The following is a 14227-nucleotide window of genomic DNA, read 5'->3' as shown; positions in this document are numbered from 1 at the left end:
ATACAGAAACAATTCAACAATCAGACAAACAAATACAACTTAACCAGGATCCAATGTTTTGCTGCTTTGAAATACCATAATTCAAACCTTAAAGTCAAATCCAATCATATTAATAAATGCCATTTAACAGCTAATATAGGACTATACCACAAAAGCAAATAATGAAAAAACTACACTTCCAGAACATCTAGAAATATCTCCACACCTGCAACATATAGAAATACACAACTGTGAGCTGTGTGTGTTGTGCGTCTGCTTGGCTACCTCTCCTGACAAAAGAACACAGTGCATGCCATAAACAAAATACAGGTGCTGGTCATATAATTAGAATATCATCAAAAAGTTCCTTTTTTTCACTAATTCCATTCAAAAAGTGAAAGTTGTAAAATGAATACATTCATTCCACACAGACTGATATATTTCAAGTGTTTATTTTTTTAAATTTTGATGATTATAACTGACAACTAATGAAAACGCCAAATCCAGTATCTCAGAAAATTAGAATATTACGTAAGACCAATACAAAGAAAGGATTTTTTGAACTCTTGGCCAACTGAAAAGTATGAACACGAAAAGTATGAGCATGTACAGCACTCAATACTTAGTTGGGGCTCCTGTTGCCTGAATTACTACAGCAATAAGGCGTGGCATGGAATCAGTCTGTGGCACTGCTCAGGTGTGATGAGAGCCCAGATTGCTCTGATAGTGGCCTTCAGCTCTTCTGCATTGTTGCCGAGTCTGCTGAATATTTAAATATTCAGCAGAATATTCCACAATAAAACCGAACTACAGCTTCAATATCCTGCTTGTACATGAATGCAATAACAATAATGATCAAATAACATGACAAAGTCAAAAGGAACATTTCTAAATATATATATTTCAGCACTTTCACTATTTAAAAGTAAGACCAGTAACAGAGAGTTTATTTTCTGCAGTGTTGTGCAAAGTATTTGAAGGGAACAAGAATTTCCCCACTTTGGTCCAAATGATCTCCCTTTATTTTGACAAATACGCTAAGATTACTGCAGCCCCCCAGCCCGAGACTACTACTGCAGGTAATTTGACAACATTTTGCTTGTCACTTACAGGTTGGCTGTGCTCTGCAAAATAGAGGCCACTGGAAACAATGATCTCCTCAAGATGGTTCCAATGAAGAATTATGACACTATCATGTTATTTTTTTCCACCCTCCTAACAGAATTTCATTACATTATGACTTTTTGTTCCAGTGACACAACACAAAACTGCAGTTTTGCGTTGTTGGGAGCTTTTAAGGACCAGCCTTGAATCTTACAGATTTGATAAGTGAAGACTGGATGTGTAGTGAACAGAGCTGGGATAATCTGGACAAATCAGAACTAGCTTTAGATTTGATGCTGGCAGACAGGCATGCATGTCTCAGGGTGATTACACACTAACACATTGTGATTAATTACACACATTTTTATACATTTTATTAACAAGATTAAAAAAACATAGAAAAAGCAACCAAAAAGATACACCAAAAGAAATATTATCCGACACTGTATTTCTCTTTCTTTTATACACAAATTCTTGTCACCAAAGCTTTGGAAATCATTAAATGTAAACACGAATAAGCAATTAGAATTCATACAGTTTAAAATAAACATGGATATCCAGATACAGTTAATATAATTAACAATATAACAATTATCATACACGTGGAAAGAAATGTTCTCACAGCATCATTTATACCATGGAAGAAAAGGAAGCTTTTCCACCATGGATTATGCAATTTCATTCTTCTTGAGGCAGTTAAGGTTAGAATGCCAAATGAAATACACAGAAAATAACATATGCAGCTAAACTATTTGGCATTGATACAGTGCACGAATACAGAAACATGGCAACAAAGATTTCAGTGCGAATACATTGTTTAAGGCAAGACTTGACTGATCCCACTGGGAAAAGATCTCTTATGAAGCTATCCATCAACTGGTAGGTTTTGTACGAAAAAGCTCCCTAATTGTTCTTAAGTGAATAATTTCTTAGCTGATTTGAAACATGAGTGAAGATTTTAATAAGAGAAGAGAGAGACACAATCTTCCCTTACTATTTTCCTTTTCAATGCAGCAAATCTCTTCAAACCTCTTCAAAGTTCTTCTGTGCTCCAGTGTCAGTCTTTTGCTCACTTCCAAATTAACCAGTCATTTCCTACAGATGTCAGTCACCTTACCACTGCCTCCTGCATGTTTTCTCCATTCAAGGCTGGTAGTCATCATAAGAGTCTTCTGTGTGAAGAAAGAAACTTGAAAAGGATGCCGAATAAGTGAAAATGATGTCAAAGTTACCCAATTCTGTCAAATGAGAAGTGCTTTGCAGCTTTGCATGGCTCACAGCTGAACACAGTCCACAGTGATTTAGTCACGTGCAGCTACTAAAACAAGCTGGTTTAGTTCATCTCCTTTTAAGTCAACCCATTCTTTAAACCATCTGTCTTCTGATTGGCTGCACCTCATAAACGTAAGGTGTGGACAGCAGATTGGGACTTCAGCACTCTCAGCCAAAATTGCCATATTACCATATAAGAAACACCACCACCACAACAACAACAAAAAACACACACCAGAATGTGAGAATAGAAATCCTGCCTACTGTAGCGCTCCTCTTACACCAGACAAACATAGACACATGCATGTACTTACACATGTACTTCATTAGTTAAAACGAAACAAAAAACAGGCCTGGATCCTCATACTCATTACATTCCCAGGGTTGCATGATTAGTACGCCTTTCTCTAGCTGCTAACCTGTTTGCTGAGGAAGCATGTGGCAGCCTCCGCTGTTGTCACAAACACCCGGTGGTCCAATCTCGCCCAGCTGACCTGGTGTTCCAGGGATCCCAGATGGCCCCAGCTTACCATTTTCTCCTTTGGGACCTGGGATTCCCAGCTTAGACTCACCAGGAGGTCCTGTGGATACACATTTTAAAACAGTAATACTACATTTTATTTTAGGTGCTTATCAAAACACTCGTGCTACGAGACAGTCAAAAACAAGGAGTTTATCATTATTCATTATTAGCACATATAGCAACGGCTGCTTTTCCAAACAGCTGAATTCTTCTACTGTTTCACCACAGGGTTGTTGTCTCTCTCCTCTACTATATTTTTGTACACTAATGACTGTTGCAGTACACAGGCTAACAGGCATTTCATTAAATATGCAGTTGAGACAGTCATTGTAAGCCTTCTTCATGGTGAAGAGGATTCCCATTGGCCTGTTGTGGATGAGTTTGCTTCTTGGTGTGATCAGTCATTCTTAAAGATCAACACTTTGAAAACTAAGGACATGGTAATTGACTTCAGGAACCATTCCCCCCATTCTGCACTGACAGTAGTAAATGGTGCAGCCATTGAACTGGTGGACAGTTACAAGTATTTGGGGGTTGTTCGTTATAAGGTTCTGTCCTTTGAGTCACGTCTTGCTGCTACAGTGAAAAAGGATCAACAACGAGTGTACTTTTTTATAAAGGTTTTATTGAATCTGTTTTAATTGTCTGTATCATTGCTTGGTATGGTAATGTGTGTTTGAACAATAAGACCAGACTTAGTAATCTGGGTAAAGTGGCTGGTCAGATTTCAGGGAGGTCTCAGGTCCAGCTTGTGGACTTTTATAACAGGCAGGTGCTGAGGAAGACAACCTCTGTCATGTTGTGTTCAGACCATCCTCTCTTTAATGGTTTTCAGCTGCTTCCCTCAGGTCGTCAATATAAAGTGCTTGGAGTGAAGACCAAGAGACAGAGTGTCTTTTGTACCTGTTGCTATTGTCATGGATAATAACACTAAACATAAGGGTTGTTGCCATTACACATTGCACTTTGTTGATGACAAAATTTGGGCTGTTCTCTCTGGGCTTTTTAAAAAACATATATTTATTTATTTTTTTTGTGTGTGTGTTGTCTTTGTTTGTTTTTGTTTTTCTGTGTATGGACAGACTGCAAATCAATTTCCCACTGGGGACAATAAAGTTACCATTGACCACTTACATCATTTCAAGTTTGGTAACTTTGAATGTGTGCGCTTTTATTATGTGACTTATACAGAGGTACCTGCTAATCCCTTGACCCCTGGGTGACCCTGGACATTGGACCCTGCATCACCTTTCTCCCCAGGCACACCTTTCCTTCCTGCAGAGAGGGAAGAGACAAATCAACGTGATATCTTTTGTTAAACATCAAACTGTAAGTGATGTTTTGCTTCCGACAAACTATCGACTAAGCTTACCTTGCTCTCCTGGATATCCAGGCCTGCCAGGTGTTCCCCTTGGGCCTACACGACCCTGTGAGCCCCTCTCACCCGGTGGGCCCTTGGGCCCTGGTATTCCTGGTTCCCCTGGAGGCCCCACTGGCTCTTCAATTGGAACTGGCTTACGACCGATCTCGTTAATGAACATGTCGAGTTTTAACACCTCCTCTGAAAAAGCAAAGAATAAAAATGTTTTGGCACTCTTATTGGACTCTTCCTCACAGTGAGGAGGGCAAACAGCACTGCAGACAGTATGCATTTCTGACATGCTTGCTTTTAGAGAGCTTACTATGTACTAGTTGTTCACAGGCCTGTGTGACCAGTTGGTAGATCATAGCCATGGACTGAGGTTCTCCCTGTAAAAAACAATCAGAGTTACAAACTGTTTCTCCAGATAAAGTCAATTGAAAAGAAACTGAAACATTTTAGAAGGTATTTAAAAAGAAGATCAGATGCCATTACAGCTGATATATATATAAAAAAGAAGATAATGATGATATAACACACCTTTTCTCCTCTTTCCCCTTTATTACCTGGCAAGCCCTGTAGTGAAATATAAAAGAGTGTAAAGATAAATAACCAGCTGTAAGGACAGGTCAGACTTTTATGTGATATTTATTTCCTAGGTCTTACCGTAGGTCCCACAGGACCTGGGGGGCCCCTTTCTCCTATAGGCCCTGGGTATCCTGGCATTCCTTGGAAACCCTGTTTATACATGATAGACAGAATATGCTAGATGCATAAACCTACAGTGAGTCAGACACAAAGTCCTGATAGCAAACAGTTTTATTATACACACACCACATGTTTGTATGACTTTACTTAATAAGTTCAGGACACATAAAAGAACAGCTCATTACACCTCACTAAGGAGGTGAAGAACCGGTTCCCAGTGGTTCCCCTTGGAATTGTTAGTCTGCTTGTCTATCAATCCCACTTCTCAAGTCCACTTTCACTTGCATAATTAAATAACATACTGCATTAGTTTTTAAAAAAGTGTACTGTGTAATATGTGTAATAACTACTTTTTCTGAGTAATGACCAAACACTGATCACAACAGAGAGGGGAAATACCTCCAACATGCACAAACATTTGACCACACAGCATGCAAATCATTTGCAACATATAACGTAACGTGCACGTAATGTCTTTGATATGTTGCTTAGCAATGGTGGTGACTCTCAAAGTGGAGCCAATGAGAATCCAATGAGTATCAATAAGAGAATTGATAAGGAATTTAATTAAAGTGATACCGATAATTGAATAGGAATTGCTAAATCGGTAACAACTTCAACCTCACTGTATAAAAAATAAAAGAACCAAATGAACAGCAGTTGAGCTGAATGTTGTTTTCTGTGTTGAACTACAGTGACCGTATTTCATTTCAAAGTTTGATTAAACAAACCCACCGGCACAATGGACATTTTAAATTCCTTTAATTTTAAATATGTTCATATTGTCTATTCTGTAAAATAGTCAGATTGTCTATTCTTATTTAATTCACTTAATATACAGAATTCACCTGCTTGCTGCTTACATGCTACTACTGCACATTCACCTAATGTATATATTATATATAATGTTCTTCCTCCCCCCCTTTTTTGCACAAGTCGAGGAGCGTGTCAGGTTACATTTCACTGTGTGTTATACCTGTATAACTATGCATGTGACAAATAAAGAACCTTGAACCTTGAACAAAGATACTTTGTCCTGAGAGTGGTGCTAGAGGACAGCTCGTGTAGTGTCTAAAATGGAAAAGGTTCATTCACAGTCTAAACTGTTCCCTGATGATAAGATGCACTTTCTCAAACTCAGTGTCACTGCCCAAACTTAAAATTGGCAGCAAAGGCAAAAATGCATACAAACAGATGAAGATGTATTTACGCTTTACCCTGGGTCCAGTGACGCCGGGTGCGCCCATGTTCCCTTCCACACCTCTGATGCCCTGTGAGACATGTAGCAGAGAGATGAGGACAGAAACAGAGCTCAGCTTGATACATTCTGTGCTGACTGAGATCAAGCAGCTCACCTTGGCACCTGCGATTCCCTCCTCCCCTTTTTGACCTGGAGGTCCTGGTACCCCCTAGAGAGACAGAGTAGGTTGAGACAGAGAGCTGTTAGAAGCAGATGGTTAGGTTCTGGTGACTCCATTACTTCACTTTAAACTTACCTGCACTCCCGGTCGCCCAGGATCTCCCTTCTCTCCCCTTGCTCCTGGTGGACCCTAAAGAAATTAATACGAGTACGTTTTTTGCACAATAAACTATCCACATGGATGCACATACATTCGTTTAGCAAAGCTTTCACCATAGTTACTGTATTGGTACACATTTAACCCTCTGGGTTCGACAGATGGGCGAGTCCAAATGACATGGTTTGAAGTGCAGACTTCAAACTATATACCGGCTAATCCCATCTAAATTCGGGTTATGATAAATAATTTTCAGCATACTTTTTCCTGAGTACTGTTGTCATGTTTAGTGCAGGAAGAAACAGTAAACACAGGACTTTGTAAGGACAGCGCTTCCCTTGCAGGCAAAAAAAAAACGACAACAAAAACCTGTGTAGCCGAACACATGAGGCTGTGCTGAAAAGAAATGTTACAAAACAAGGCAAAGTAAACTGTTTCTAAGGTGAAATATAAAGGTAAAATCCAAAGTAGTCAAACACAGCCAATTATACCCTGGACCCCAGAGGGTTAAATCTACCTTTTTGCCCTGCATTGTAATGCCTCGTGGCCCGATGCTGCCCACAGGTCCAAGGCCTCCCTCAAGTCCAGGATTTCCTGGAGGACCTACTTCTCCCTGAAAAAAGAAATAAATAAATAAGAGACTAATTCAAAGAAAAGTGAGACTTACAGGTAGATGGTTCTGGTTTCTGAGATATTATTCTATGTTATGTTCTCATGTTCATGAGTCTGATTAAGTTCCCTTCCACTGTCAGTTGCACATTGATGTAACACTCATTTATTGTGTATTGTGTATGCGTTAGTCCCCGTAGGGAAATTACTCCTCTGCATTTAACTCTTTCACCCAGTGAAGCAGTGGGCAGCCACCAATGCAGCGCCCGGGGAGCATTGTGTGGGGACGGTACCTTGCTCAGGGGTACCTCAGGGTAGCCGTTCCAACCTTTCGATCATGGGCCAAACACTCTACCTACTGAGCTATCCCTACCTACACTGTGACTGAAACTACATGGAAACAGCTGTTCAACAGCTGCATTGGTATTGTTTTAGCTGATTCTTTGCATATTTTCTTCAGGGAATATTTAATCGTTAAAAAAAAGTAATGCCTGTTTGCTAAGTCTCCTCTTGTGGCAGGAGCAGCAGGGTTTAAGCTGTTCAACTTCTCAGGCAAAATGAGAAAAACCTGACTGTTATACACAAACTTCTAAATAAAGCCATGACTGCATCTGAAAGGTCTGAATAAAGCTTTCAGCTCACCTTTTGGCCATGTTCTCCTTTTTCACCTTTTTCGCCACGAGGGCCTGGCTTCCCCTGGGAAAGAAGACAAAGAGCTGAGTGTTTAACAGTGAGGAATCATGCAACAAGTACTCTGGGTGTGTTTGAGGTGACATACAGGTGGTCCAGGGGGACCAGGAGCTCCAGGGACGTCAGAGGAACAGGTACAGGTGTACGCAGGGGCAGGGCAGCTCTCCTCATCTCTCTTACACAGACACAATAATAAAGATATTAAGTGAGCAAATTTACACTGTTCTTAGAAAGATTCTCTCAATGTTGCACCACCACTTGGTAAAAAAAATCATGACAGCTATATGATTTTTTTGTGAAATAATAAGGGTTGAAGAAAGGTGAATGTAAATATTAGCACACTGACCACTCCAGGCAGGTCACAGCAGGTATCCTCTGAAGCCCACGTGGTGTTACAGACGATTTCAAAAGACTGCAGCTGAAACTGGAAGTGATGAAGAGCACAGAACAGACATTGAATACAGGACAGAGGAAGTGATCGTCCACAGTTTTTAAAGGTATGTTTAGAGTGCATTAATAGGCCGAGCTAGAATTAATATCAAAGAACGTTAAATACCGGGGCTGAGCCACTGTTAGGTCCTCGGGTCTTCACCAGTTTTCCCAGCATCTCAAATCCATCGGTGGGCAGGTTGCCTAGAGGACGGGCTGGCCTCTCACCCACGTGCTGACAGTCCACAGACAAGGATACACTCACCTGGCTAACAGAAAGGTGAACCTGCCAAATGGAAGAAAATGTGCCGTTTAGGCGTCTGAGGTCTAAGTCATCATATCTACTAACACTAACCCTACCTCACACTTTGGGAGAGTCTTCCTCTCACAGTTCAATGAAATGCAGTGGGGTTAAGTTAAATGATGATCCTAAACTGCCCATCATTGAAAAAATGTGAGAGTGGACCGTTATCTCTCTCCCAGCGACCATAGGGCGCTTCTCAGCGTAGGGTAGCCTATGTTCCTAGTTTTACATTCACCTTGTGAAAACTGCCATAGAACAGCCTGTGGACCTGTGGCTGGTCAAAGGTCAGCTCCTGCACTTCACCTCTGTAGTCCAGACTGAAGTATAACAGGTGCTTGGTGGTTGCTGCAAAAACACAAACACACAGGATAATAAGGTCATTATTTGTTATTTCCCGTAAAAGCCACAATATTGAGCTTAGGGAGGCGAGTTTACAGAAATGTGTTCACTTCTGTTCTCTGTTGTTGTTAAAGAACAATGTAGATGATTAAGGGACTGCAACAAGTCCAAAGACATGCTTCCAGTGCAGGAGGCGGGGAGGTGCAGGTAGTGTTACTCACGGTCAATCACCACTCCCATCTTTGGCTGGAAGTCATTGTCTGTGAGCTGCCAGAGAGCAAAAGGCTCCCTGGGTGTATCCTGCAGCATTCGGAAGGCAATGCTGATGGTGTGCTCTGGGGAGAAACCTGCGGGGTGGATAAACCTGGAAGGATGGCATGACAGACCGCAAGATTCACTTTTTTCTATCACTGACTAAACACATTTCTGTGAAAGTTTACATAATTTTCCTTTCCATGCCTGAGTCTCACAAGCACAGCACAAAAAAGGACCATGTGATGTTAGGGTTGGCTTATGAGACATGCTACAAAAAGTTTGAAAAGCATTGCATTAGTGTCTATGTCAGTGAACTGGTGTTTACTCAAATTAAAATACAATGAAAAAGAAAAGGTGGAGGACTGAAAGAAATTCTCACTTGGTGCTCTGTGTCAGTTGGACGTCTCTGTACAGAGTGTAGGTGGGGAGCGTGTTGAAGACAAAAGGCTCGGCTGCCACTCCCTCCACTGATGAGTGAGCTCTCTGAGTCAGACCAAAGGCTTCCATCATGTTGAACCCTAAACCAGCACAAACGTAACAGAAACACAGTGTGGTGCTTCCTTCATAGTTGTTGTTGTTGTTGTTTTTTTAAGTTTCAGTTTAAAGGGAGGACAGCGTGTCTCACCTTTAACAATGCTGTTTCTGATGGTGACTTCAGGGCACACTGCAACACAAGAGTGTAAAAGTAGGCAAAAGTACTGCTGTATGCTCGGGTTTTATTCAAAAACAGTGTGTACACACACCAAATTTCTTAGAAATATTTCTTAGAAATAATATTCCACTTATTGTTTACAATTTAAAAACAAAAGTGATCTCCATCGTATTAAAAGGCTTTGCATATCAGCACCACAGTCATTAAAAAACGATGCCCATTCTTACCAGAGGTCAACACTTTCACTTAATTTCTTTTTATATTAATCTTGAAGTTTTTGTTTATTCCACAACTGCCCGATTATCAAATGGGCGCCTCCTTCCTTCTTTTATTCTGGTTTGTCATTCTTCACCTTTAATCTCACCTTTAAACATATTCTAGGTTAAATGTTTATTATTATTATTATTGTCTAATATTATTATTATTATTCAATTTTTTTCTTTGTGTTTTTGTAATTTCACCACAATCTACCTCAATACCGCATTTATATCTAAAAATATGGAAACACGCTAGCTGCGAATAGCTGGTGTGCACATGTCTATTTACAGTGATTCAGTCACTAACATGCAGTAGTAACAATAACAGTGTCTAGTGCACATGGTCCGTGAATCCAGTGTTAACTTTGACGGCACCCCTCTGATTTTTGTGCGCATACAGGTAAATGATAGTGTTGGTGAAAACTGATTGCTGCACAGGACTGGAACATATTATTGGTGGGCTATTGCCTTTCAGCTGGATTTTGATTCATGCAAAGACAGAAACACACACACACACACTCTCTCTCTCTCTCTCTCTGACTGGGGAATCTGCTGAACTCGTGTGTTAAATTCAGCCCAAAATATTTCATAGGCTACTCAGAAGAAGTTGAAGATAAAGTATACGTGGATCTAAAGATTTACCTTCATTGTGGATAGGGTACATCCGGGGATGGATGGCAATTCGGGCTGGAGCTGCAGCTGTAACAAAATTGCATTGAAATTATTTATATAGAATAATTTATAAATATATTACTGTTCATACATAAACTGTGAATTAAATTAGTTTTTGTGTTTGCTGGCCAATGATCATCTGTGTTTCTGAGAACATGTCAGACCTGTGGGATGGAGGATGGAGACTGCCGGGCCCTCTGCTGAGCCGAGAAGAGAGTGCACACTGATGCGATACAGAGTCTCAGGTTCCAGATCAGTGAAACAGTGGCTTCTGCTGGACTTACTCACAACTTCTTGCTTTGATTGCTTGTCTATGCACACATGCACGACAGAGTAAATTGCCAGCAATCACTGTAGGTTCTGTTACAACTAATAACTCACATATAATGAATATATAGTGGTGTGAAAATAATTTCATATTTTTTGGATGTTTGTCACACTTAAATATTTCAGATGATGAAACAATTTTAAATTAGACAAAGATAACACAAGTAAACACAAAATGCAGCTAAATGAAGGGGTTAATAATTAAGGGAAAAACCCTCCAAAGCAGGTAGACAGCAGCAATTCATGGTTCTATTTACCCCAGCAAGTTTTCTAGGTCCTGAAGCAGAAAAACAGCTCCAGATAATACATTACCACCACCATGCCATATCAAAAAGCACCACTGAACGACACAGGAAATCATTCTGTCTGCATCACAAGTCTGCAATTAATCAGGCCTGAGTGTGTTTAGTGAAACTCAACTCAGCTTTCCAAAAAATGTAGTTAGTTACAGTTAATTCATGATTTAACAAGAGGGGCAATCTTTTTTTTTTTCACAGGACCAGGGAGGTTTCCCTAATCTATGAAATCATCATTTAAAAACTGCCTTTTGTATTTACTTGTCTTATCTTTCTTCTAATATTAAAATTTGTTTGATGATGCAAAACACTAGGAAATCAGGAAGGGGGCAAACACCTTTTCACATCACTGTAGACATGAATACCTTTTACATCCTGGATTACAATACGATATCCATCAACGGCAGATACTGGTCTCCATGACACACAGATACTGGAGTGGTCTGACCTGACCACACTCGCACTGCTTACCCGCAAAGTGGCTAGACAGACAGAAAAAAGGCAGAAAACAAGCAAAAAACAAAAAACAAAGCCAAAGAATGTCATCTGCACACTAGCATGGACAATAAACGCAGACACAGTGCACCCAGTAATTTTTGAACTTACAACCAAGTATCAAGAGCAGTACTGGTATTGTACTGTACTGGCTGCTGTCTCATCGTTCAGAGAGCCTATCATTATGCAGAGAAAGGAATCTGTGTCTCTGGACCAAAATGACTGTACGTGTAGTGCTGTAGAAACAATACTGCCCAAAAACATATGCATATCCTCCTGTAAGGGTAAAGTAATGGGACATTTACACTTTTTGCATGTAAACCTGTCACTCTTCACTGGAAGTTGCACTTGAGCTGTCTTGGCATCTTTCCCTTGTTTGACTCACCAGTTTTGCCCTGAGCTGAACCGCTGCCTCCTTCTCTGTTGTGGTACTCAGCGGTGACCAAGATGCTGTAGCGTGTATCTGGCTGCAGTGACTCCAGCATCACCTGCTTCTCTCCACCAGGGACCAGCACCTGCAGACAACAAACCACACTATCATCTCAACACAGTCAGAACTGATTTAAAGTTTTGGGACTTATGGAATTTCTGGAATTCTGACACATGACAGCTGTCTGAAGGCCAGAAGAGGTGAAGATGTAAAGACTACGCCCCACTCACAGTGTGATCCTGGCTATCAGCTCCAGTCAATGCTGTGTAGGACACGCGATACTGGAGGACATGAGCATTGGGAGGTACCCAGCTGATCACCATGCTGACGGCAGTCTCATCAGAAACCGTGAGGCTGGTTGGGCCTCCACCAGACACTGCAGCAACATCATAGAAGAGATAAAGTACCACAGCTAACGACACTTAACCCTCACTTTGTTCCTTTATAGGAGGAAATTATTTTGGCAGCAAAGCAAAGTGTTTTTTTAGACAATAAAAGTCAAGTATAACAGAGAATTTGATACTTTGATTTGATACTTTAACCTCACTACATTTATTTCATAGCTCAGAGTTCTAGTTACTCAAAGATGAGAATTTAGATGTGAAAATTAACCTTTAAGTGACTAGTACTTTGAGAACTGTCATCAATTACAGAATGAAGTTCATTTACTTACAGGTTATTGTAGTAGTAATGCTATATTGTACAGAATATGACACGAAGGGCTACTGACCACAGAAAAGTAAAAGGTAACTGGGCCTAAAGACTAACGGGAGAAAAACAAGCTTTCTGTGATTCTATGATTTTTATTTCTGTGTTTTTGTGGTAATCCTGGATATCTTAGGTTGTCTCATTACTGTCATATATATCCTATCATTAAAACATTGGCTTCTAACAACTAACAGTGTCTCAAAAATAATGTAATAAATAAACAAATAATATGGATGCATGACTCAAATGCATGACTTTTAACTTGTCTATTTTTTAGGTTGAACACTGCTGCTAATGTGACTTAGGTAAATGGTTTCATCAGGCTCGCCCTTCCTGAGTTTGAGAAATGCTCAGGATCAGAAAATGTGTGACTCACAGGTGCTGTAGCGTATGGCCACAGCTTCACTCTGAGCTCCATCGCCATAGAGTGCAGACAGTGAAATCTGATACTCCTTATCATCCTCCACCCCTCCAAGAACTGCTCCTTCACTGTCACCACTCACACGCAGCTGAAATACACAGCAGGGACACACAGGACAACAGTTTATATCGTATTTTTTAATTCATAATATGTACTCCAGCAATCCAATAATTTTCCCCACCTGTCTCAGGTCGCCTCCACTTAGGGAGATCCACTTAATGAGGTAAGAAACAACATCATCAGCTGCAGCTTCCCAGCGCACCGTGATGTCACTGTCTGAGAAATTAGTTACCCTAAGGTCTGAAGGAGGAGGCACCTTCACTAGAAGAAAAGAATAATGTGTATGGAAATAAAAAAAAGAGAGAGACAGCTACATTATGACATTTCTCCTTATTAATCAATAACATTTACAGTACTGTGCAAAAGCCTTGAGCCACATGCTGAAGTATTTCCTTGGACATTATCTGTATTTTCACTCCTTTTTAGTCCAGTTTTTGTACCTGACCATTTTCTGAGGAATGCTTTGTTTTGTTTTGTTTGTGGAACCACTCAGCACTGACCTACCAATCATTCAAGAATTTAAAAGCATCTAACGCAATTGATGAACCAATACTGTGTCTGCACATAACAGAACACTTGGGAAAGAACCAATTTTAAATCTTTAAGCACTTTGTTACTAGCAGCCTGCAACAAAAACACACCATTTATTCCCATATCCTCAGTTCAATCTATGGGAAAAGAGCAAAGATAGCACCAACTTATAAATTAGTATTGTTGCATCAACAAGTTTATACCCAAAAAACTATTAATAAAAAAGACAACATGAAGTCAGTTTGATATAACAAATGTAGCCTAAGGTGATGCCTTCATGCCAAAAACA

The 14227-nt window shown here is 40.2% G+C and overlaps 1 protein-coding gene across 2 annotated transcripts in view; it reads right to left on the bottom strand.

Annotated features, from left to right (window-relative positions):
• Positions 1–464: 464 nt before the first annotated feature.
• Positions 465–14227, bottom strand: part of LOC146364316 (collagen alpha-1(XX) chain-like) — a 34262-nt gene continuing 20499 nt past the window's right edge. Inside the window, exons 17-42 of one of the 2 annotated variants that reach the window (XM_084916644.1) lie at positions 13529–13668; positions 13303–13435; positions 12449–12594; positions 12174–12303; positions 11659–11775; positions 10835–10981; positions 10641–10697; positions 9715–9753; positions 9469–9607; positions 9056–9198; positions 8731–8840; positions 8319–8477; positions 8109–8186; positions 7851–7937; positions 7715–7768; positions 6981–7076; positions 6443–6496; positions 6302–6355; positions 6164–6217; positions 4905–4976; positions 4779–4814; positions 4561–4627; positions 4251–4439; positions 4076–4153; positions 2775–2936; positions 465–2255 (exon numbers count right to left, since the gene is read on the bottom strand). In XM_084916644.1, coding sequence (XP_084772770.1) covers positions 2227–2255; positions 2775–2936; positions 4076–4153; positions 4251–4439; positions 4561–4627; positions 4779–4814; positions 4905–4976; positions 6164–6217; positions 6302–6355; positions 6443–6496; positions 6981–7076; positions 7715–7768; positions 7851–7937; positions 8109–8186; positions 8319–8477; positions 8731–8840; positions 9056–9198; positions 9469–9607; positions 9715–9753; positions 10641–10697; positions 10835–10981; positions 11659–11775; positions 12174–12303; positions 12449–12594; positions 13303–13435; positions 13529–13668 — 2570 coding nt within the window. In that variant the 3' untranslated portion in view covers positions 465–2226. The remainder of the gene's footprint in view (positions 2256–2774; positions 2937–4075; positions 4154–4250; positions 4440–4560; positions 4628–4778; positions 4815–4904; positions 4977–6163; positions 6218–6301; positions 6356–6442; positions 6497–6980; positions 7077–7714; positions 7769–7850; positions 7938–8108; positions 8187–8318; positions 8478–8730; positions 8841–9055; positions 9199–9468; positions 9608–9714; positions 9754–10640; positions 10698–10834; positions 10982–11658; positions 11776–12173; positions 12304–12448; positions 12595–13302; positions 13436–13528; positions 13669–14227) is intronic. The other variant, XM_084916645.1, reaches the window with a different exon arrangement.

This window comes from Perissodus microlepis, chromosome 20 (genome assembly GCF_051167445.1).
Source record: "Perissodus microlepis isolate ML-2025 ecotype Zambia chromosome 20, ASM5116744v1, whole genome shotgun sequence".
Taxonomy (NCBI): Eukaryota; Metazoa; Chordata; class Actinopteri; order Cichliformes; family Cichlidae; genus Perissodus; species Perissodus microlepis.
The sequence above is the reverse complement of the archived record's forward strand: the minus strand, read 5'-3'. Positions and strand labels throughout refer to the sequence as shown.